The sequence below is a fragment of the Drosophila melanogaster genome, chromosome X (genome assembly GCF_000001215.4).
Source record: "Drosophila melanogaster chromosome X".
Taxonomy (NCBI): Eukaryota; Metazoa; Arthropoda; class Insecta; order Diptera; family Drosophilidae; genus Drosophila; species Drosophila melanogaster.
Window position 1 is genome coordinate 7,392,995 of NC_004354.4, and position 22,276 is coordinate 7,415,270.

Here is a 22,276-nt window from a genome sequence, read left to right on the forward strand (position 1 = left end):
ATTCTTTAACGGAAATTGATACGTTTAATGTGGCCAGGGTGGCGGTAAGGTGGGGAAAAGCCGTCGTCGCTGGCACTTGAATGACATAATCTAATTGAAAAGCCATTTAAGCGTGCTGCATGATAATTTTTTTTCCTCACTTTGCAGGGCGGTGAATAAGAAGAAGAATAACGTGATTTGAATTGATAATTTGGAAACAATTAGCAGAAAGTTTGATACTAAAGTCACCAAGTAGACATGATTTTAACCCCTTATAAATAAGGTGAAAATATTTTTAACAAATGATTCAAAAGGTGATATGAATCGTTAAATTGTTAGTTTCCAGCACACTTATTCCTATGTGTCTAAATCTAGCAAAGTTACAACTAAAACAACAATTTAAAGTCCCATCATTTTGGCAAAAGCATAAACATGGGTTATGATTTTTAGTGATAAAAATGTCAGAATTTTACCCACAACTCTTGTAATAGTTGCTTAAATTTGAAAAGCGATGCCTTCTTAAATTCGTATCTCAATTTCCTATCAAATGGCATTCACAGCTAAAAATATTAAAATTTGGCCATTTTTCGAAAAAAAAATTTGTTATAAAAAACCGAAATTTGGAAAAAAAAATTTTTTTTCAAGATCACCTCAAAAGTGATAGGCATTGTTTGCTGAGGTTGTAAGCTTGACAAAACTATATATCTTTTTGGTTTGCGCCTTATTTTGACGGAATGACAACCTAAAAACCAAACAATATAACGAAAATTGTGTAAAAAGTAGATATTGCACCCTTTTTTACTGTTGCAATCTACCATTCGAAAATCCATACCAATTTTCCAACTTGGGCGTTTTGTTGTGTCATCGGTTTAATTGAAAAGTGTTGTCCCTGCTGCTTGTCAACATTTTGATTTCCAATATGTCGTCCTTGCTGAATGCTGCTGTTTTGCCTGTCGTTTTTGGTTGCCCTTTTAATAAATGGCCAGTATGTGTGGAGTGCGAATATTTTTGGCTAAAAATTTCACACGTCGCCCGCGACATATGTTGCCGCCTCCTTTCTGGTCACTGCCGCCCCTTTTGGTTTTAACCACTTCCGCACAGCCGTCAAATGCAGAGGTTGTCCTATGGAAACCCCCTGAAAGCTGCCCAGCAACCCCCTCCACCAACAATTTTATGGGCCGCATTTACCGTTAGCATATCAATAACACACACAGCGGCGTTGAACTTTTGCCGGCAGGGGAATGGGAATCGGATTCAGATTCAGATTCGGATTTGGATACGGATCCAGACGGGGGACCCATAAAATATGGCAACGGGCGTCCGTCAACCTGCACGTGAATGAGAACGTGACACCAGCGACGCCTGGTAGTGAGCCACTGTCCCCCAAGCCCACCAGCCACGCCCCCTTTGTTAGCACTGAGAAATAAAATGTAGCATGTGAATAAAATTCGAGCATAATATCATCGTGCTTGATCGAGCATCGAGCTGTGGCACTATTAAATGATTATTTGTTACACAATGATGTGATAAAATATTTGAATTGAAAAATATTTCCAGCACCCATTCATTTAATTTTCCCGCGGTGTCCGCTTTGCTGTTTGCCCACTGTTACTGTTTCATTTTGTTTGTAGCGAGTCGCGAGCCGTTTGATTTCACATTTCATGCAAATTTTTGTTGGACAGACGACAGGCCAAGTTCAGGGGGCGGTGGACGGCGGTTGGCGGGGCAGATCCGCCCGGCAAGGACGCAGGACGCAGGTCGCTGTCGCATCATCGGAAATGAATCATTTGCTTCGTTTGTTGGCATCCGCTTGGCGCTTATTTCCGTTGCGTCTTTCCCAAACCTCGACGTTTTGCCAATTTTCCACCATTTCCAAACGAATTTTTCGGCCTAAAACCCGGTCCCCGGTTTTGCCGGGGTTTTTCGAGGACATGTGTGCACGGCACGCTTCCGTGACAAAACACGAACCAAAATCCAGGATCAGGTGGGGAGGTTGGTTTTATGTTTTGTTTTTTTTTTTTATTTTTTATTTTTTATTTTGTTTCGGAAAATCTTTGCAAGAGTTGGTTCGCCATTTCTTTTTTCGCTTCTGAATTTCTGGCAGCCAACACCTGTCCGTGAATGTGGGTAATATATATCCTCAGTGGGCTATCGGAAGTGTTGGATAGGATAGTGGCAATCCAAAAAGGAAGGACCCGCATGTGTTGCAACTGGCAATGGAAACCCATTACATTAACCCCATCTATTGCCGAGTTAACCCCCCTTTTTGGCCCTTTGCGGACTCTTTTATGTGTCTGTCCCATCCATCCATCCATCTATCCATTTGTGTCCGCACTCATTTGAGTCCCGCATAAATCAATTGCACTTGTCATCAACTCAATTAATTTTTGGCAAACAAAGTGCAGTAAATCAATTGCTTTGGCAGCTGGGCCAACGGGTCATGGCATGGCCATCAGAGCTGCCCTTTAACGCCGCTCGGACAGGGCTTAACCCATTAAAAATCGCCGAAAATAATGTTTGCCTCGATGACCGTATACTGTATTGAGTTCACCCATTTTCAATAGTTTGTATTTTGTCATTTAGCCAATATATTTAGTATTCGTTTTTAAACTTTAAGCAGTAGAATATAAAAAAATAGATTTAAATATTTTAAAAACGTTTTAATAACGAAACAAAATAATTAAAAAACATATTTTTATATATCGACATTGAAACCAATAAAAATAATATTATTTTATAGATATTTTTATAATTTGGTCTCTTTGGACCCGGGAACATTGATGGGTTAATTCCCTTTTGGTGGACACACTTTTTTTTTTTTTAACCCATTGCTGTTTGCTTTAGTAGGTTTTGCTTTCTTTCTGCGTTTGTCATTGGCATTTTTTCGCCATTCTGGCTGCGATATTTCCCCACGTCGCGAAAATCGCAAGGATATTTTTTTTTTGTTTTGGGGGGGGGGGAGGGGGTGGCAGAGTGGCGAGGGGGGTTTGTCCATTTTATGAGCCGCCGCCCCATGCATGTTGACACTGTATCAAATGGGGTTAAAAAGTGATTAAAGTAGGTTTGGCAAATGTCAACAATGTTTATACCATCGGCAGGGTCCTCGGACCTTGGTCCTTGCGTTTTTGGTCCTGTCGAGGGCTTAGGCGTGTAACTGTCGTCGGAGTGCTCTTGACATTTCGGTATGTAGTTCCCATTCCCGTTCGACATTTTTTTATGCCACCCTTCTCGTTTGGCTACCAATTCGATTTGCAATTTTTTATACAATATCCCCATTCCACTGACCACCATCGAAATGCACATAGATATGCGGCATTGTCCTTTGGGGAATTTCAGGGAGTGTCAGCGGTAAATTATGCAATTTTTTTGCTTTCGGCAAATTGAATTTATGCATTTGCTCTTAAGGTTTAGGGTGCGGTGCAAGAGAATAAAAACGGGTGAAACGAGTATCAATTCAATGTGCAATATTACTTTTCGGCTGAAAATCTTTTCCTTCGATAGCTTTAATTGATATTCAATCCTTTTGTCCTTTTTGCTTGAACAACGGATAGTGCACAGTACGAAAGGATATTGCTCAGAGATGCCCATATGAAAGTATTCTTCCTGCCTGCACTTCCATTTCTTCAGCACTTTTAACTCAAAGCTTTTCGGTCATATGTCATGCTTGGGCAGGCGATTTATTCTCAACGAAATACTCTTAAAAATGTTGCGTACATAAAATGCAAAATGCAATGCAAAGGGTCCGAAAAGATGTGAGAATGTGAGTGCACCCGAAAGCCAAACAGACAGCAGGGCAAACAGCTTGGATTTTGGATTTCGGAGCCTTGCCGGCTAGTTGCATATATAAATTACACACCCACATATATAAATTACCTTTTGATAAATCTCAGTCGTCGCTTTTAGGAGGGGGGGGGGACGAAAAACTAGAAAGCCCTAGAAAACATATAGAAAAACCAACGGGGTAAGTGGCGCCCAAGTTGAGTTTTGCACAGTTGAGAAATCTTTTCGAACGTAAATCAATCCGTGCAGCTACATCATCGTCCGACTGACGACGCATTTCCGGCTCTGTTCAGGTCCGCTCTTAACCCTTGGCCCCTAACTCAACCCAGTTCTAGCCCCCTAACGAAAACGGAGTGCACCAATTGCTTTTCTTGATTGTTTTGTGGGCTGAAGTATAGCTGTATAGCTAACTGGTACTGCTACTGTTGGCTGGACCAGTGCCACATATCGAAATGCAAATTCAACTTGCAGTTAGAATATCCTAGGGGCTGTGGGGGGTTAAGGCGGAGTCTGCTGAGTGGGTGGGTTAAGGGTCAACACAAAACAAAACTCCGCAAAACGATAACGACACTCATCATCAACCAAAGTCGGATTTTGGATGCCTGCTTCTCCGCCACCTTAACCCCACTCTTGACCCACACTTGCCCCCGTCTTTTCACATGCATTTTAGAAACGCAACAGTAAACGCAATTTTTGGCCATGGCCACAATTCGTTTACTTTCAACTACTGGCTGCAGTGGATGCCCAGTCGGAGCCGTAGTCCTTCTCTTGGTTTTTGCACCACCACTCCCCAAATACTACTGGTGTACTGCTACTTTTCCTCCTGGAAGCCTCCCCCTTTGGGATTTTTCCTAGGGACAATCATCCTCCTCAGACGTTGCCGGGTTGCATTTTCCGTTTTCGTTTACGCATCGTTTGAAATTTCTATGAATTGTAGATGCAATCGTCCAGGCCATGGGTGCTGCCTAAGACTCATGTGTTACATGTGTGCTTGAAGCCCCTTACTCAACCCCTTGGAAAAGCCCTCGGAATAACCCCTTCTACCGCTGGGGTTATGGTTCACGAACCCAACCGACCCCAAAAGTCAGTCGAGTGCATTTCACTTGCAGTGCATTTGGTAAGCTCACGACGAAGGCAAAGTTGACGATTCTCCTCCAGCTCTGTTTTTGTCGCCAGGCTTGGGTCCACCAGGCAATGCAAATTGAAAACACCCTTTCTCCATCCCCCCATTTAGGTGGATACGTGGAAAGCCCCCTCTCACCCCTCCTCCCATCCGAAGAAGATGAAAGCCGGGGAAAGAAATGTACAGTTGGCCCCGTTGGTTGGCCAAAGGATTAGAGTGAGAGGAAATGGAAACTGGTACCGGTAGCGGGGCCAATCTTTCATGACGAAACAAATATCCTCATAATTCAACAGGAAAATTGCCCGCAGTTGGCAGACCCTGAAGGATGCACTCGGCGAGAAACATTCATATGGATCATTCGTTTTCTATTAAATGTAAATGAATTTAAATGCTGATTTTCAAAAATATATAACATTTAATATGTGCAAATATAATCGGTGCAATATATTATAACTATGTCTGAATTGACTCTAGTTAAGCCATATTTTTTGCCAAGTGCATTCACAGGGGTGCTAGGAGTTTTAGGGGCCTGAAACTGAGCCCGGGCCTATGAGGTTTTTCTGCGGCATCGTTTGTTACGCCTCCGGTTTTGCGTGCCAAGGGATGAGGGTGATGCTCAGTTTCGGTGGTCAGAGATTGGGGATTGCGGGGCTGCCAAAGGAGGTGGACCAGAGACCCTTTGTTGGTTTCTGGTGATTTGCTTTGTCAGTGACAAAAATAATAACAGCCAGCCGCAGGCGAAGCCAAAGAGCTCCGTTTTTGCCCAGGCCACGTCACCGGTTTTCTAGTCCTGTTTTCTGCTCCTGATTTGGATGAGGATTCTGATTCTGTTTCTGGCTATGGCTATGGCTATGGCTACCCATATGTCAAGTGCTCCGGCCAGCATGTGTGTGACCATTTTTAATTACCACAATTTGAATTTCTTGAATAACTATTTGGATAAGAATCACAGGCAGATGAAGAGGCCTAATGGATGGGGCACACATCACAATCACAATCGCACTACACCACACCACAAGTCCTGTTGCGTTTTGTACCTCTGCTAAGACAAACGCTTTCAAAGTTGCCTTCTGTCTGGCCAAAGTTGCGTCTCATAAATAAGCAAGCAATTATTTTGCTGTCAATTTCAACACGGCCGCCGAAAACGCAATGCCAACGCCTAAAATGGCCACAGGACGACGAACGACGAACTCTCTGTTCGCAGGACTTTTCAAGAGAAGAAACGAGTGAGCGGGGAACATGCAACCCGCTGAGTCCTTCGGACACGCTACACGGCCTCAAGGAGCAATAAATTCATTCTGGGTACGTCGGCCAAGAAATTCAAGCACTGGTCGAAAATTCCTCAAAATGAACAATAAAAAAACACCATAAAAGGAATTCTTAAAATATCTGGAAGTAAAATGTCAACATATTTAGTATATAACCATTTGTATGGTCTAATACTGAAGTGCAGTTCCAATTTGTTTTTTTCACGGTGCATCGAATGCACAAAGGCGATGCCAACTGCGAAGCCTTCGAGTCTGGCGGTCCGTGGCCATAGTCTGTTGATTTTGTCGAGCGGACCAAGGATCGGGAATCCTGGAAGTGAAACTTAAAGCCTTTTGTGCAGTGGCCCCCCCTCATCCGGTTACGATTCGATTTCACGGCCGTATATCATTGCGATTTCAGTTACAGAGTCCCGTGCCAGTTGCTTCGCATAATATATATGTATCTAGATTTTTCCCCGTTTCTTTGCTTTTCCACGCACCGGTCGGAAGTCCTTTAGCAGATTATCTGGGCAGGCGATTCCTGCGTATATCCCGTGAATATCCCGTGATTTGTAATTGAAGGGCGTGTTCACTGTTCCCCGAAAAAGGGAAAAGCACTCGCCGAGCGGTGAGTTGGGAGTGGAAAAAGAAATAGAAATGGAAATGAAAATGGAACTGGATCCATGCGCTTGTCTAGCTGATTGCATTCCTCGAAAGGAAGTCGGAAGGGGCCATTAAGTGATGCCAATGATTAACAACGGAAGTATAGATTTGGCCTACGAGTCTGGAATATTTTTTTTTTTTGTGGAAGGGGATCTGGCAATGAGAATGGATATGAAGATGAAGGCACGACGAATCGATGGCCTTGGCAGAGCACTTAATGGCATTTCGCCATAAATCAAATCGCCGACTAATTGTCCAGCAATAAAGAAACGTTTGCTTAACGGTGCACAAGGGCAAATATGTTAAAGATCTACAAAAAAAATTCGTAGACTAAGGATAAAGGATATTTTGTAATTAGTTTTTGCCATACTTAAAATTTTATCCAATTGATAAAACCTTTTATTAATTAAAGGGACATTTCCTGGCTATCCTTTACATGCCATACAAAGAGCTGGTATAAAACAATAAACGTAAATAACTTTCAATTGAATAGTTTTGTGGCGGCAAATTCACGTTCGTCGTAGAACGGGTGCGAAATACTGTGGCCGTTAAAACCGAGGACTGAGTACCAACCGGCATTTCCGCTCGACAATGGTCCGCCATTAGCAGCATTATTCTTCTAGGGCGCTCTGTGCCATTTGAACGCCCCCTTGGACCCCCAGTCTATAAAGTCCTCTAAATGAACCCCTCTATAAAAACCCCTTCTCTGTAAAACATTTTTGCAAATGTCCCTCTCATATGGGTTACGCTTTTCCGTCCCTCCACCTCTCCCATCCCTTTACCATGTTTGATTGTAATTTTGTAATTTTCTCAGTTTATTATCTGTCAACATTATCGCACACACACTCGACCGAAACGGGCATTAAATTCTTGGCCGTCGCCATCGCTCTTATCTTGTGTCGCATAAAACGCCGAGCGACTTTTCCACATTTCCACAGCACGCACAACAAATAAACTCATCGAATTTCTCTTGTTAATTGAAATAAAACTATTTCAACTCCATCTCCTTTGACCCCTTAATAGAACTTGGGCTTTGAGGATGAAACTTTTCATTTGTTTTGGGGTTGCAAAAGTTTGAACGAACCCAAATAATACTAAAATACTACACACCACAGTTTTCAAGATATTTGTAGCGATTGTAACTGATGGACTAGAAATTTCTATTAGTTTTGATTTCCTGAGAAGTAAATGCCACCGTCCATCAACCGATTAGAAGAACAAACTTCGAATAATTTCCAATTCTTCTTCGCCACTCTTTCACCTTGGTGCTAAGTTTTTTCTCAAAGAAAATCCGATGTTGTGGCCCTACTAAGTAAAAGACCACTTAAAATAAAAAAAAATGCAGTCGTGAGTCCAAAAGAGAGAGACAGAGTTAAAGAAATGTGAGAGACAGAATTACTCACACACACTACGAGACTCATAAAAATGCTTTGTGGTTTGGAATTTCTTTTCTCTTTTATTTTTTGCTGGTTTTTTTTTTTATTGTTTGATGGCAAGGTTTTTGTGTCCCATCCCCAAACTCTCGCTCGGAATTCTTTGGCTCCTGCTTTTGAGTTGGTTGTTTTTTTTTTTCTACAAACTTTACAAAGCATTAACACCTCATAGATGGCAGACACAAAAGCGGGGTTAAGAGCTAAAAAAAAATGATGTTAAAAGCCACAAAACTCCAAACTCAAATATCGTATGTCACGTCACACATTGGCAGGACCAAAAAAGAAAGAAAAAGGACATCGGTGCAAGCAGTGCACGAAGATGGTAAAAATTTGATTAAGTTTATTAGGGCCACGACACTTACTTGACATTCTGCACAGATTTTGTTTCTCAACTTATTCATGGTTTATTGACCACTTTGTTTTGGAGAGAACATAACAAACAGAGCAAGCAACTTAATAATAACAATATCAGTACCATATGGTAAAACAAAAATTTTATTACACTTTAAAAATTTTGTTCGATAACTGGCATAGTTGTAGGCCGAACTTGAAACAAAAAGAGGTACAAAACAAATTGGTTTGTGATGGCAGAGTTGAAAAGAAAAGAGTCTTAAATGATTGAATATCTACTATAAGTGATTGTGTTAAGTGATAAGTGATTGAAAAGTTTTTTGGAACAATTCTTTTTTGTCAGTAAAATTTGCTACGAAGTGGCTGTTCAATGATTGTATATAGCCTTGGATATCCGATCTATTCTAGACGACACTGGCCAATAGGACCGTAATGTCATCCGGTTTTCCACCCCATGCATCGATGTCGTGTTTCCGGGCATTCTGACTAAATGGAGAATCGTGTTTCGGACTGAAGCTCAACGTGCGGGCCATTAAAGCCACCGTATTGGCGGCCATTTGAAGCCGTACGGGATTCGATATGCCAGACATTTCCGTAAGGACCTCCACGAGAAAGCTTTCAGGTACATTATCGTAGACCCCATCGGTGGCCAGCAGAATGACGTCGCCCAGTTGCATCGGGAATTGAATGGTATCCGCTGATTCGGGCCCATCCGATACTGCATCGAAGTCATAACCCGGAGGCGGCGATGCCAATTGATAGGGCGTGTTAAATTGATGCTGCTGCTCCTGGGACCGGCAAACCACTTTACCAGATCGCACCACCAAAAAACCACTGTCTCCGATATTTGCTGCATATAAGGTGCTATCATCTCGTTTAAGAGCTAAAATACACGCCGTACAGCTGCCAACAATGGGACACTTTTGGTCTAGGAGATCAAAATAGGCTCGTTCCAGTAGTATTTCCGGTCTGTTCGGCTTAAAATCGGGTGCATGTGACATTCGTTCACAGGATCGCATTAGGGTCATACTGAATTTTCCGGGATCAACGCCATAATTTCGCCAACCGCCCACTCCATCGGCCACGCCCATTATGCACGCCTGTGGACTGGAGGACATGAACCAGGCATCCTCACCAAACTTTCCACGATTATATTCCGGATATCTTATGTGATCCTTGGCAAAGCCGCAAGTCACGCTCACAAGACGCGGAAGTTGAATGTTGATTTTATTCTTCTGCCGCAAGTAGTCCCCCTCGCCATCAAAGTTTCCAAATCCTAAAGTAGTATATTGTGCACTTGTCATGGGATCGAGCCTTTGATTCTGATTTTCGGACATTGAACCATTACCGATATTTTCACTATTTTGGGCGAGCTCCGGGAATGATGCTCCCTTCAAACGGTTTAAAACCTGACCACCTTTATGGGTTAAAATCATGGCTATTTCAAGCAGTTGTTCACAGCATCTGTTGATGCCTTGCTGAATCCTTCGGCGCATTTCTTCGATATCCAGACTTGTTTCGACATCCATAGCCTGCGCTTTCCTTTATACAAAACTATGTGTATATGTTATACGAAATCTACGCGATTGTGTGCTATTCAAACGAATGTCAGACGAAAACTAAATCGAAGGGGTGTCACATCTATTTGACATATATTTCGACTAAATCAACGCCATCTATCATCCATCAGTTGTTAAAAATAAAATTCCACCTAACATAAAGTGTATTGTTATATAAACCTTTATTTTGCTAAGTATTTCTTCTTAATATCGAACTATTTTGCTTTTCCAATCGAATCTCACCTATTTAAATATTTCAGTGAATTTAAACTGCCTATAATCGTTTTGGAACATAGATATAAAGCACATTGCCCACCCGCCTTTATTCCTCCATACCATTTGCCCGTGCCACAAAGATACCTCTGAAAATGGAGGGCTCAACTCAATTATGCACAATTACGGACACAAACAGATACCAAGTGGTGCCACATGGGAATGGAAGCTGGAATGCCCCTCGGATCTGCAAGCCCCATCAAACCAACCGAAATTTTTGGGGCTTCCCCGTGGACTGTGCACTTTTTTGGTTGTTGTCTGGGAATCGGAAGGCAGTCACTGCAATTGCAGTTGCATTTCCAGCTGCACTTGCAGATGTGGCACTTGAATTGCATGCATAGCTCATTGCTTGCCACTCGACTGGGATGAAGTGCTGCAGCTGTGGGTGGTGCAGGTGGCGCTGCACTCAAAAAAAAAAAGGTTTAATACAATTACATTTTTTAATTTCTTAATCGCCTTCTATGATTTTTTGGAAGTAGTTGTTCTATGTAAAATATTATATGGGTACAATATTGACATAACATCATAAAGAAGTTCATCCACTTTTCATGCTGTTACAATACTTATCTAATTAAAATTAATTATTTAATTTAAAAATTTTTTATAATATTTTTTTGTATTTTTTTTTTTTTTTTGTACTGTGTGCTGTTTTTGAAATACCATTGAATTGCTTAAATACATTCATCGTCGTCATCGCTTAATGGCTTGCCTTTTTTGTTGCCATGTCTACTTGGGTTCGTGTTTTCGGTTTCAGTTTGGGTTTGAGATTGCTCCAACCCAAAAAATGGCGATGCAACATATGCGAGTGGCATGAATAAACGGCCTGCTTGAACGAGTGAATGAATGAATGAGTGCACGAATCACTGACTGGATTGGATGGCTGATATGAAGTGCAATCAATGCAAAAACGTTTTCAAGTGCCCAGCATCCAGTTAGTCAGTTAGTCAGCCATCCATCCAGCCATTTATCCAACCATCCAGACTAGACAATCCTAGCACCAGATGCATTTTACTCCCAGTCCCCGAAAACGTGGCTTTTCCACTGGGGCTTGGAGAATGGGAATATTAGATGCACACCAACCATGTGCGTCGATGTGTCGGTGTGAAAGGATTATTCACACACTATTGATTTCAAATTGAGTTGACTTCAAATCCGTCTGAATTGACAGCAGCCAGCAGATGGCAACACATACTATTCTCACTCTCGTTTTCCCATATACCAGATTTCCCAGCCGGAAGTTGACTAATGAATTTAATTTGCAGTGGGTGTTGAGGCAAATACTCGTAGAGCAACTCTCAGGACCCTGAGGACACACAGGACTCATAGAAATCACAGGCTCACAGATCAGCGAACCAGGAACTGACTGATTGACTGCTCCACTCGATGTCCTGATATCCTGATGTCTGGTGTCCTGATGCCGGTAAGTAGGCAACTGTTTTTGTTTACCCACTTGAAGACCCCACATTCTCGATTCGTCCGCAATTGATTGTCATTGCCGGTTTGCCACAAATATCTGACACAAAAGGATTTTTGGATCTGCATTTCTGTATTTCCTGTGCAACTAGACTTTCTGGGTTACAGAATAAAAAAGTAAACGCTCCCTACTTATAGACATATACTTGTGTATACACATTAATAGTTTATATTTATTTATGATTAATATTCTGTGAAATTCCCAATTTAAAAATGCAACATTTCGCGTATATATGTAAATATGTAAATACAATTTGGAGTTAACTTACCGTTAGGTTAAGATAGATTAGGTTAAGACAACAAATCCACGGAGATCGAAACACGCGCACTTACGAAACACGCGCACAAAAGAAAAGTAACGGTTCCTGCATTGCAAAGTTTGCTGCCATGTGAAAAGAAGCGTCACTCACGAAAAATATGCGAAATCTACCATTTAAACTTAAAATTCGATACCGAATTCACCACGCACTTGTGCGATCACATTTAATATAAATCTTTATTGCGTTTTAAACAATTTTAAAGCCGAAAACACGAGGAGTTTCATATGCATGTGTATACAAATTTACAATTTATCTTTTAACCGTTCTGTTAGGTAAGGTTATGTTAAAACAACAAATACACAGAGATCGAACAAGTGCGCACTTACGAAGCACGCGCACAAAAGAAAAGTAACGGTTCCTGCATTGCAAAGTGTGCTGCCATGTGAAAAGTGGCGTCACTCACGAGAAATATGCGAAATCTACCATTTAAACTTAAAATTTGTTACCGAATTCACCACTCAGTTGTGCGATCACATTTAATCTTAATGTTTATTGCGTTTTAAATAATTTTAGAGCTGTAAACCTGAAGAATTTCTATTATTTCCGTTTTTGTCATACAACTGCGCACTTTACTTACGCTCGCGAGAATGAAAACTGAAAGAGGTTCAAACAGAGAAAATGAGAGAGCGCCACATCTCACGCAAGGAAAACGGTAAAAGTTCGCTCGATCTTCGGAATTCTCTCTTCCTAACACTACTCAACAAACAAATTAAATAAATGTTCCCGAATTTTCGTCAGTGCTTTGAAAATGCCAGACAATTGTGTGATGGTCAAGTGGACAATGGAGCTCGCCGCAATTGTTGACTGACCAATGATCAATTTAATAGGAAAACAATATTGATGGCCGAGGAGGACCACTTGGGCGGAATTTCCTATCCAAGGAGTAGATGCTCGAAATCCGGAAGTGTTGCGGTTTTTGGGTAAATTCAATGGGGGTACGAGTTGCTACTCCAGAGTTTTGTTTGTTTGCCTCGAAAACTTGGCAAACTTTTGGTGTTGTGTGTTGTAACTAAATTTTCGAGAGGACAAAGGGCAACAACGGCAACACTTTCACTTCGTCTCGGGGAAAACTCTCTGTTTGGTTTCTTGTGGTTTATTATTCACGCCTGAATTGATTGTAAATTAAAGTTTGTGTCGTTGTGCATTTTGAGGTCAGCCTATGGCAAAGTTTTCTTTTGTGTGTGTGGGCGTGTGGGGATCTTGGGTCCTTGGGTCCAGCCTTTGTCCTCAGCTGTCCTGCTGTCCTGTGTGAGCTTGTGTGTGTGTATGTATGTTGAAGTCCTGTAGTCCTGGGTCCTTGCTTGATGCCCAGCCATATTAGAAGCCAAAAGGCATTCGAGTGCACATAAGACGATTACACATCATTTAACCGAGGCACATTGCAAAACTATGGGGCAAGCCCGAGCCATCACCCCATCCAAGCCCATACCACCCTCACCCCCCCCAGCCTTAATTCCCATCTATTCCCCAGGTCCTGTGTAATTGTTGCTCCTTCTTATTGACTGCTGCATATTGATTATAGCACCCGTCGCCTTGGAGTTTCCTTTCCAAGTTCATTTTCCTTCTTGACTTGACTTGACTTGATTGCCGGCATTTCTCGTTCTTGTTTAAAATTCAATCGCTGCACTCAACTGTGCACGAAATGTATTCATGTGTGTAACTTTAGTTTGGGGGTTTTTGAATTCAACATATACATAAATATATATAAACTATACGTATTTGTGTACATATACTTGGGTGTTTGTTTCGAGACAAAATTAATTTGGTGTTAATAAAGTGAAAGTGCGGCCAGGCTTCAGCCTTTTGTCTGTGTTATAGGCACTTTAAGTTAAAGAAGGCTTAAATTGATTGGCCCTTTAAAACTTTAAAGAGCCCATTTTGATTGGTCTACTTGGAAAAGGATACGTTCAAATTTAAGTTTTACGGTTAGGGATAGGTTCATGAGTTTTAGTGACTCTTGTCTGATGTTTATTCTTGCTTGAATACAAATGATCAATGTACATTAGAATTTAATGTCAAGCATAACATTTTCCATACATTGAATATTCTTTTTAAAATTTTCATACCATAAATATTCTTTTCGATTCGGGCGAAAACTATTCAGAATCAAAATGCAAGCCAGTAAAGTCTCTCCGTCTTTTAGTGACTATCTACCTCTTGTGAGCACGGTTGTGGCAGTGGGCGTGGCTACCTGCTGCGTTGCCGCCCAGATCTTTAGATCGCCCAACAGCACCAAGACGATTGGTCAGCTGAGGTTATGTTTTGGAAATCTAGGAACAGGACGCTTTTATAGCGGATGCTTTCAGGTAATGGCTGTACGTTTTGTTCAAACAAATTCTTTTCCTTAATATAATTATGTATTTAGAAACGGATGTCGCACCGTGAAGCATCTAAAATACTAAGTATTAGTCCTAACGCTCCATGGATCCGACGAGCCATGCTGGCTAAACATCCGGATCGAAACGGCTCACCATATCTGGCGGGAAAAATCCACAAGCCCAAGAATGGGCTGCTGGAGGGAAGAAATCGGTTCAGATAGAAATCGAAAGATTAGGCACTAGATGGCAGGATGTGAAGTTCAACACAGTGTGAGCAGTTGATCTAAATTAAATGTAAATCATTCCCATCATGGCAAGTTATTAAATTATTAAGCAACGTGTATTATTCGCTTCATCTGAGTGTGTAAACATTTCTAAGTATGTGGTATGTGTATACATATGAAAAGACTGCTGCTAATGTCCTGTTCTTCGAGCTTCGTCGTGCTACTTTTCCGATCCTTTTTCCTGTCCCACGCACGCCACAAAGTACCTGTTCGCTTGGGAAGCGTTGTGTACTTGGGTCAACTGAACTGCTTTCTACTGCTCCTTAAGCTGCCAAACTTTTGCCACTTGGCCACATGGCTCGTTGAGTGTGCGAGGGCGGGCTTTGCACGGTTAACCCCTTGTAATCTGCTAAATAATTGTCCACGAATCTATTTATAACTATATTGGGATTTGTAATTCAACATTTGTTGTAGACTAAACTGGTATAATTCAGATAATATTGCTTCTTATGAGCACTGATGGGGTAAACAACGTTGACATTTCTGACTTCTGGTTATTAATGGGTTAATGCGCACGGGGCAACTGGCCAATGTCCAGGCATGCACTTGACGGTTGCTCTCCCCGCCTCTAAAAAATGCATCTCCTTTTCCAGTCTTCTTGGTACATCAAAGTTGGCAACTTTCGAGTTGAGGAATTTTCGACAAGGCAGGGTTGGACTTGGTGGAACTTTTGTTACTTTACCTTTACCTGAGAAAGGAGCGAAGGACTCAAGTCGGCAACCGAAAAAGGAGGTGGAATTAGAGGCGGCAAGTTTAATTGTTGTGTGTTGTCCTGCCTTTTGGCCCGGGCACGAGTATAAATTCAACCGGCGCTCAGGTGTCCTTAGTGGTGTTCTAATTACTAACAAACTTAATTTGCTACAAGTTATTTTCTTGCGGACACCGCTTACTCGTACTACCACTTCCACTGTCTTTTTATGACCGTAGCCACTTGACTCGCCACTCCTTTCGGCCAGAATACTTAAGCCCACGCGAATCCTGCCCTCTTATTTTCGAGAGTTTTCGCTGTACCGAAACACGAGGGTCGAAGAATCTTCCGAAAAAGAATAAACTCAAAAACTAAGTCGGTAGATAGCTCTTGGTAAGTAGTCCTGTGACAGCGTAACAATTCACTGGCATGCAAATGAGTGCGATTCCGAGACTTACATTGCCATATAGTTTTGAAAATGTTTAGGAGTAAGCAAACAAATTTAAACAAATATCTTCATATAACGAGCATTTAAGTCTGCCAATTTGAAATTGATATTAAATATAGCTTTCTTCTGTACACGATCAGAAATCGTTTAGTTTTAAGTACATAATAAGTCAAGTAGTATGAAATGCAAATCAGATATTGTCGTTAGGTAAACTAAGCAAATATTTGTGTTATTCTGGACTATTAATTATAGCTCTTTTGCCAACCTAAGCACTGTTTTTCTTGAGGGCAACCACAATCGGTGTTAGTTGCCTCCTTGGGTCAAAACTTCGAATGGTTCTCGTTGGGGTACCCAAGATGAACTGGCCGCAACCGGCACTTCATTGGCCAAGACGGCAAACGGGACACTGGATACGGTTTTTACGGTTTGAGTATGGGTATGTGTTTCAGTTTCTAGCTGTGTCTCAAGATCTTGAAGACGGGGCTCCCCCTGTTGTAAATTATGCGCTTTGGCTTACAAATTGCATGTGCCTGGCAGCATGAAGCATGTGGCCAGTCAACTGGCTGACTCCTGCCGAGAATGTTGCTCTTCTGTCCCTGACTTGGCATCGTCACCTTCGTCCAGCTCCTTTTGCCTATTTATAATGCTTGTTCAGAGGGTCCCACTGCTTTCGGGAGAAATTTAAACAAACTTAAAACAAATAGTATTTAACGCACTTATTATTTTGTTTTCATCAATCTGAGAATATCTATATTTATTCTTTAGACAAGATTCACCTATCTAAACAGTGTTAACTTAATAAAACTGGCTAATAGCGTTCCAAACTATTAGAAGTATTACGTTTTTAAAGGTATTATAAAATATAAGGCAAACAATGTAACTATGTAACTAACTACTAACTAATATCCATAATGCACTAAAGTCTCCAAGAATGTATGGTTATCATCATATATATAGTTCAAGAGTATTATTAGTTTCGGCCTGCCAGCATTTTGTTTAACATTTGCATCTACAGCTTCCAACAAATGCGTGGTCAAAGTTGTTTGCATGTCCGAGTTCGTAGTCGGGTATTCAAATGAGCGGCTTGCAACTTGTTTTTGCGGCAACTGGGCAACTTCTTGGACATACTTTGGGCCCCGACTCAAAGGCAAATATTTTATGCTTTACGTGGTTAGGTTACTTGAGAAATTACGTGGCTTTCAGCGCACTTTCCACCCCGTTTTCATTGTCTTTTTTGATAGCGATGGTGGAAGGGCACCATTTCCTTCCTGCATTAGTATTTAACATGAGCTGCTGCTGCCTAAAAGTATGCAAAGTTATTTCTTGTGTGCGTCTTGCTGGTTAACTAAATGCTACATCCTAACTCTAAACGCATTCAACTTGACTTTTTATCTTCTACCACCCCATACACATCCATATACCCACTTCCGTTGCCCCCTCTTTGTAGACAGAATGCTTTTGTGTACTTAGCGGAACCGCAAAAAAAGTTGTAAAAATCGTGTAAAAAATTCTCGCACACAAAACGTGCAAAATGCGTTTTAGTTTGTGGCCACACTGGACTCTAATAATTTATTTTAATGATAATGCATGCTAGTCATTCCGAGTGGTCAGCCGAAAGTTGCTTTCTGGGGTTAAGTAACCGCGATGTTTAACTGACTGACTGAGTGTCACATTCTGGCCCAAGAGAGCGAAAAAAGTTTATAGAGCACACAGCCCGAATCAGTTTTCGTGGATATTGTGTTCGCCTAATGATATGCCAGAAATATTAAGTGCTCGACACGCCCACTTGGACAGTTCGGGGGCGTGTCGCATATAGCGCATCATTGTAAAACCCTTTCGGCAAGACAAGTGCAAAGTTTTTCCCACAAAAAACTTTTATGCTACCATAAAACTTGTGCATTTTTCTACAAAACAAAGACGAAACAACCAGCAAAAGAAAAAAAAAATGGATAAAAAACACCCGAAACAGAAACAGAGTTGGTCTCACTTTTTTCTGTCTCCTTCCATTGCTTAAAACAAAATGCAAATAAAAAAGTTTTTCCTAGGAGGGCCGCGTTTCCACTTTTTTTTTTTTTGTTTTATTACTTTTCTAAGAACTACTTGGGCAGAAGGTTGCTTTGGTTTGGTGGGGATAACCACAACCGTGGGTGGGTTATTGGTGGTAAGTTGGCTTAGCCCTCGGGCCTAAAGTAAAAAGGTTTGACCCAAAAATCCTCGAAGAAATTGCTCTTTTACCACATTTATGGTGTCTATATTTCTATAGTAGTCAAAAACTCATTTTCATTAAGTAGAAGTATATTTATAAATAAATACATTTTTTTTAGTATTGATTTGGATTAATGTTCTTTTAATATAGGCTTCAAACTTTCCAACCACCCACTACGATTTAAAAGTATAATAAATATTAACTGACATGTTTTTTTTTCTTAATATTTTCATATCAAATAATATCATAAATAGCATTAAAAAAAAAAATGATAAAAATATTTTTTAAATTATAATAATTTTAAATATTTTTCACATTGTAGGTAATCAACTGGAGTATCGAGTATAAGGAATGAGTAAGTTTTCCTATCTCCGCTTAATATCATCGACTTTTTGAAGGGGAACACGTTCCCACAATTGTCGAAATCCCCCATCTACTTTGCGAGGATTAAAGTGAGCGATCGTATCTCTGGTATAACCAGTCAAAATACCAGGCACTTCAGCGGACTCTTCGTCCAAGTGATGACCGTCATCGTTTGCCAGAAAGTCTTCATCCATAAACTCCAGTGCAAGTGTCTGCACAAAACAAGATGTTAACTTAAAAAAACAAACCCTTCTTATATTGATTTACCACTTACCATTTGGATCAAAATGGCGGCCACCGCCAAGAAGGTAAATAGTTTAAAAAGAAAAGCCATGACCGGAATTGAAAAATCGTTAGAAATAAAGGCCGGAGTTAAAACGCCTCGCAGAACATTTTACGTTGAACGACGAATGCGAACTGAAATCGGAATTCAGTAGCGGATTGAGCCCAGCAAATCGGCTGAAAGGCATTATAATCGGGGACCCACGTGTGCCGCATACCGAAAAAGCTCCGTTGACCCTGCCTAACACTATATAGTATGTGGTGTACAACAGTATATAGGGTTTATTTTTAGCCAACGGCGTCATACCCTCCCGCCCACTTCTCACCTTTACGATTCACCTGTCGGCTCGGCTCTGTTGACTTATTCAATTGCCCGCTTTAATAATGGAAATTGCTTTTTTTTATGCCACTACCGCTGTTGCCATTTGATTTGTGTTTTAATTTCCATCAATGGCTTTGCGAATTATTGACCAGAACGCAGTTGAAAAAAATAAAAATAAATAAATAACACGGTGTGCAATTTGTTTGCGATGTATGAGCGCAAAAAGTGTCAGTTGTCATGTTTGGCCGTAAATTACGACCACTGGTTGCTGAATTGGATTAATCGCGAGAATATGGCATCCAAATATTGAATATTTACTTCAAATTGTTTACTGTTTTAAGCTAAAATAGTTAATATGATATACCCACTGAAGCTCTTTCAAGTGTGTAATTTAAAAAAACGTGAGTCTGTTGAACAATTTCAAGTCTAAACGTATCTGTAACACGATTTATATTAAGTGCACGACTCAATTTCTACTTTTCTTTGCAGTAATTAAAAATCTTAAGGATGTAGTATTTTCCCTATAAATACCTCTTTTTGGAGCTCTCTTAGCTCAGTTTCAATTAACTGTTACTTCAAGATGAAAATTACCATTGCAATTCTAGGACTTTTTCTGGCACTTATTTGCAGCCTGGAATCGCCAACCGCAGCGGTAAGATCTTTGAATAAATATCAATTAATATCCTTTAGTAAAATTGTATTTTTGCTAGTGCGATATCCAAGCAGTTTATAATCAAACCTTAAAGTTCTGCGAAAACAACTTCTTTCTGAACATATTCTTGTGCACCGGCTTGTCTTACGTAAGATAAATATGTTAACATAAATATTTAGTATTATTATTTAAATTATATAACAACTGCTACCGTTTAGGGTGTCGGCAACGAGAAATTTGTTCAGACGCTCCAGTCGCAAAGGAAGATCTTGTGTGCAATACCATTTTTTGCTGAAATTTGCAAAACCTGCGATTTTTCGACGATTGTCTCAAATGATCAGAATGCTACGATTTCAAGCGGAAATTCAACTGCAGACGCCACCCGAACTTTGAAGCTTGCCGATCTGACGCGTTAAACAAACAGCTGTACTGGAAAACAACAGAGCCGAAGGATATTGAATTTATAAGATTGTACTAAAAACCCTCTTCTTTTTGCACTTTGGCATGCCAGCTGTTAAATAAACTATCCAAGCATTGCAATATATTTAATGTTTTTTATTAAATAAACAAAGAGAGAGATTTAAGCATACTTGCAAAAACTTTAAACTGTACTAAAAATGGGCTAGAATAAATGAACTAAATTAAAACTTTAAGTAATGTTTATATAAACTTATAGGGCATAAAAAACAACAACTGGCTGCTTTAAAGAATATTATAAGATTGTTTTAAATAACTTTTAAAATATTTCTTAAAGGAACCAACTAAAATCGCACTCTAGGAATCTTGAGAAAGAGTTAAAATGAATTGCAAACTTTGTGTTTGAGCAACTGACTTCAGAAATACTATCATATTCAATTATTAATTTGTCTGTTTTCGTAAAGCGGTGTTATATAAACTACTACTTTAGATGAACCAATATAGGAGTAACATGTTTAATTGTCTTAAACCATTCGTATTACAAGGCAAAACTTTTCCATTAAGATAGTTGACTTACGTCTCACGATTAGTATTGAGACACGACTTAAGTTAAGTTCTTATCGCCAGAAAATTTAACAGTAAAAATGAAGAAATTCTTGTCCATAAAAGGCGACGTTTGGAACTTTAAGAATCAGTTGACATTTTTTCGAGGGAAAATGAAGATTTCCCTAGCCGTTCTTGGCCTCTTTTTGGCTTTCTTCTTCAGTTCACAAACGCCAACATCAGCTGTAAAATCTTAAAGATCACTTTCGTAATTCTATACTATATTTGATGTTCTTCAGTTTTTCCTTCCACCGCCATCGGATATTTTCTGCAAATATTACCCTAATTATATTTTTTGTGGCAAAAATGATAATGACACTGGATCGGGAAACTCGACTTCACCTGCAACACCTGGAAATTCAACCAGCAATGGAACTACTCCAGCAGAAGGAGGCCAACCCCGTTCTTTGACACCACCATTTGGTTATTAACAGTCCCGCTTCTTATTATATCTAATATTTTAATAATCCTTTAGTTTTTGCACCCTGGCATGCCAATTTCTGAAATTAAAAACTTCCGAACGTTGCAAATCATTTAATGGAATAGAATTCACTTTTTTTTATTAATTCTCAAAGTGTAGAACCGCCACCTAATTTATCAGTGATTTATTAGTCAAATTCTTCATTCCTCCACCAAAGCCAAATATTTCCGTCTACTTAATCACTCCGCTGGATTCCACACACCTACCAGAAGTCTTTCGGTAAAAATTCAATTAATTGCGAGCTCTATCGGTGAATGCAATCGGTTATGAACTCATAAGCACATCGGCGCCCACCATTTTTTTTTTCCAACATCAACTTATTACACACTGTGCCCCGTGTATTTAGTGGACATAGTTAAAGATCGTTATCCAATTAGTCAAAAGCTCGTGTAATAAATTGCCCGAATTAAGGTGCGGAATTTTAATTACATAATTTACGCGTGCGTTGCGTGGCCATCGAAGATCCGGGGGATGGTTACATTAGGCCACTGGAATCGGGGATTCCTGGTCAAAGCCAAAGGCTAAAGACCCGAAAATAAAACAAACAAGTCAAGCGCAGTCGGAAAAGTGCGTTTGATAGCTCATCTTAATAGAAAAGTACACGCAATTTGGGTGCGCAGTCGGGTTATTAGAAAAAATGACAGTAATAACAATAATTATGAATTTTATCCGATTAACGGGAAGAGCCAACTAACGGGTGTATATATATTCAAATATTTAGTGCAATGCGTGCCATTGAACAATTAATTCTTATCTAGTTGGGCTGATGCAACAGTCCCTCCGACTTCTGACCCCTGACCCCTGACTCCTGACTTTCGAGTACTGACTGCGGACCTCGGTGGCATTTCTCACATGTCATCGTGAAGACAACTGTAAAAAAAGTCACACATAAAACGATAACGGAGAGTTTCGAAAATTAGTTAATTTGAATTACCGTAGGCAATACCATATACAACCATATCTAGAAACTCAATTGGCAAAATTCAAGTTTCCATATAATGAGTGTCTAAG

The 22,276-nt window shown here is 40.3% G+C and overlaps 6 protein-coding genes and 1 long non-coding RNA gene across 11 annotated transcripts in view; 3 read left to right on the forward strand and 4 right to left on the reverse strand.

Annotated features, from left to right (window-relative positions):
- The window catches only part of lncRNA:CR44357 (long non-coding RNA:CR44357), a 239,347-nt gene extending 226,544 nt beyond the window's left edge, over positions 1-12,803 (reverse strand). For all 3 annotated transcript variants that reach the window (NR_123818.1, NR_123819.1, NR_123820.1), the window contains exon 1: positions 12,151-12,803. This is a non-coding gene — a long non-coding RNA (long non-coding RNA:CR44357). The remainder of the gene's footprint in view (positions 1-12,150) is intronic.
- The window catches only part of CG1677 (uncharacterized protein), a 124,709-nt gene extending 111,906 nt beyond the window's left edge, over positions 1-12,803 (reverse strand). The window contains exon 1 of the mRNA NM_167124.3: positions 12,151-12,803. The gene's annotated coding sequence lies outside the window, so the exon portion shown is untranslated. The remainder of the gene's footprint in view (positions 1-12,150) is intronic.
- On the reverse strand, positions 8,704-10,180 carry CG15035 (uncharacterized protein). The gene has a single exon (NM_132168.2). It carries the CDS (start codon positions 10,103-10,105, stop codon positions 8,981-8,983), a length of 1,125 nt encoding a protein of 374 aa, NP_572396.1. The 5' UTR covers positions 10,106-10,180; the 3' UTR covers positions 8,704-8,980.
- A 1,410-nt stretch (positions 12,804-14,213) lies between the features above and the next one.
- CG32727 (uncharacterized protein) lies at positions 14,214-14,860 on the forward strand. The gene is made up of 2 exons (NM_167126.2): positions 14,214-14,507; positions 14,567-14,860. The coding sequence occupies exons 1-2, from the start codon at positions 14,313-14,315 to the stop codon at positions 14,738-14,740; spliced, it is 369 nt and encodes a 122-aa protein (NP_727185.1). The 5' UTR covers positions 14,214-14,312; the 3' UTR covers positions 14,741-14,860.
- A 3,412-nt stretch (positions 14,861-18,272) lies between these two features.
- CG42246 (uncharacterized protein) lies at positions 18,273-18,912 on the reverse strand. 2 transcript variants are annotated; one of them, NM_001144701.1, is made up of 2 exons: positions 18,783-18,912; positions 18,273-18,720 (listed from the first exon to the last, which is right to left on the reverse strand). In NM_001144701.1, the coding sequence occupies exons 1-2, from the start codon at positions 18,840-18,842 to the stop codon at positions 18,511-18,513; spliced, it is 270 nt and encodes an 89-aa protein (NP_001138173.1). In that variant the 5' UTR covers positions 18,843-18,912; the 3' UTR covers positions 18,273-18,510. The 2 variants fall into 2 exon arrangements, with proteins under 2 accessions (NP_001138173.1, NP_001284981.1); NM_001298052.1 differs by having other exon boundaries at positions 18,464-18,720.
- Positions 18,913-19,673: 761 nt separating this feature from the next.
- CG42704 (uncharacterized protein) lies at positions 19,674-20,302 on the forward strand. Its single transcript, NM_001201627.1, has 3 exons — positions 19,674-19,764; positions 19,823-19,912; positions 19,983-20,302. The coding sequence occupies exons 1-3, from the start codon at positions 19,693-19,695 to the stop codon at positions 20,178-20,180; spliced, it is 360 nt and encodes a 119-aa protein (NP_001188556.1). The 5' UTR covers positions 19,674-19,692; the 3' UTR covers positions 20,181-20,302.
- Positions 20,303-20,874: 572 nt separating this feature from the next.
- CG42705 (uncharacterized protein) lies at positions 20,875-21,668 on the forward strand. Of its 2 annotated transcripts, none has more exons than NM_001298053.1 (2): positions 20,875-20,969; positions 21,024-21,668. In NM_001298053.1, the coding sequence occupies exons 1-2, from the start codon at positions 20,898-20,900 to the stop codon at positions 21,213-21,215; spliced, it is 264 nt and encodes an 87-aa protein (NP_001284982.1). In that variant the 5' UTR covers positions 20,875-20,897; the 3' UTR covers positions 21,216-21,668. The 2 variants fall into 2 exon arrangements, with proteins under 2 accessions (NP_001284982.1, NP_001188557.1); NM_001201628.2 differs by having other exon boundaries at positions 21,024-21,319.
- The last annotated feature ends 608 nt before the right edge of the window (positions 21,669-22,276 follow it).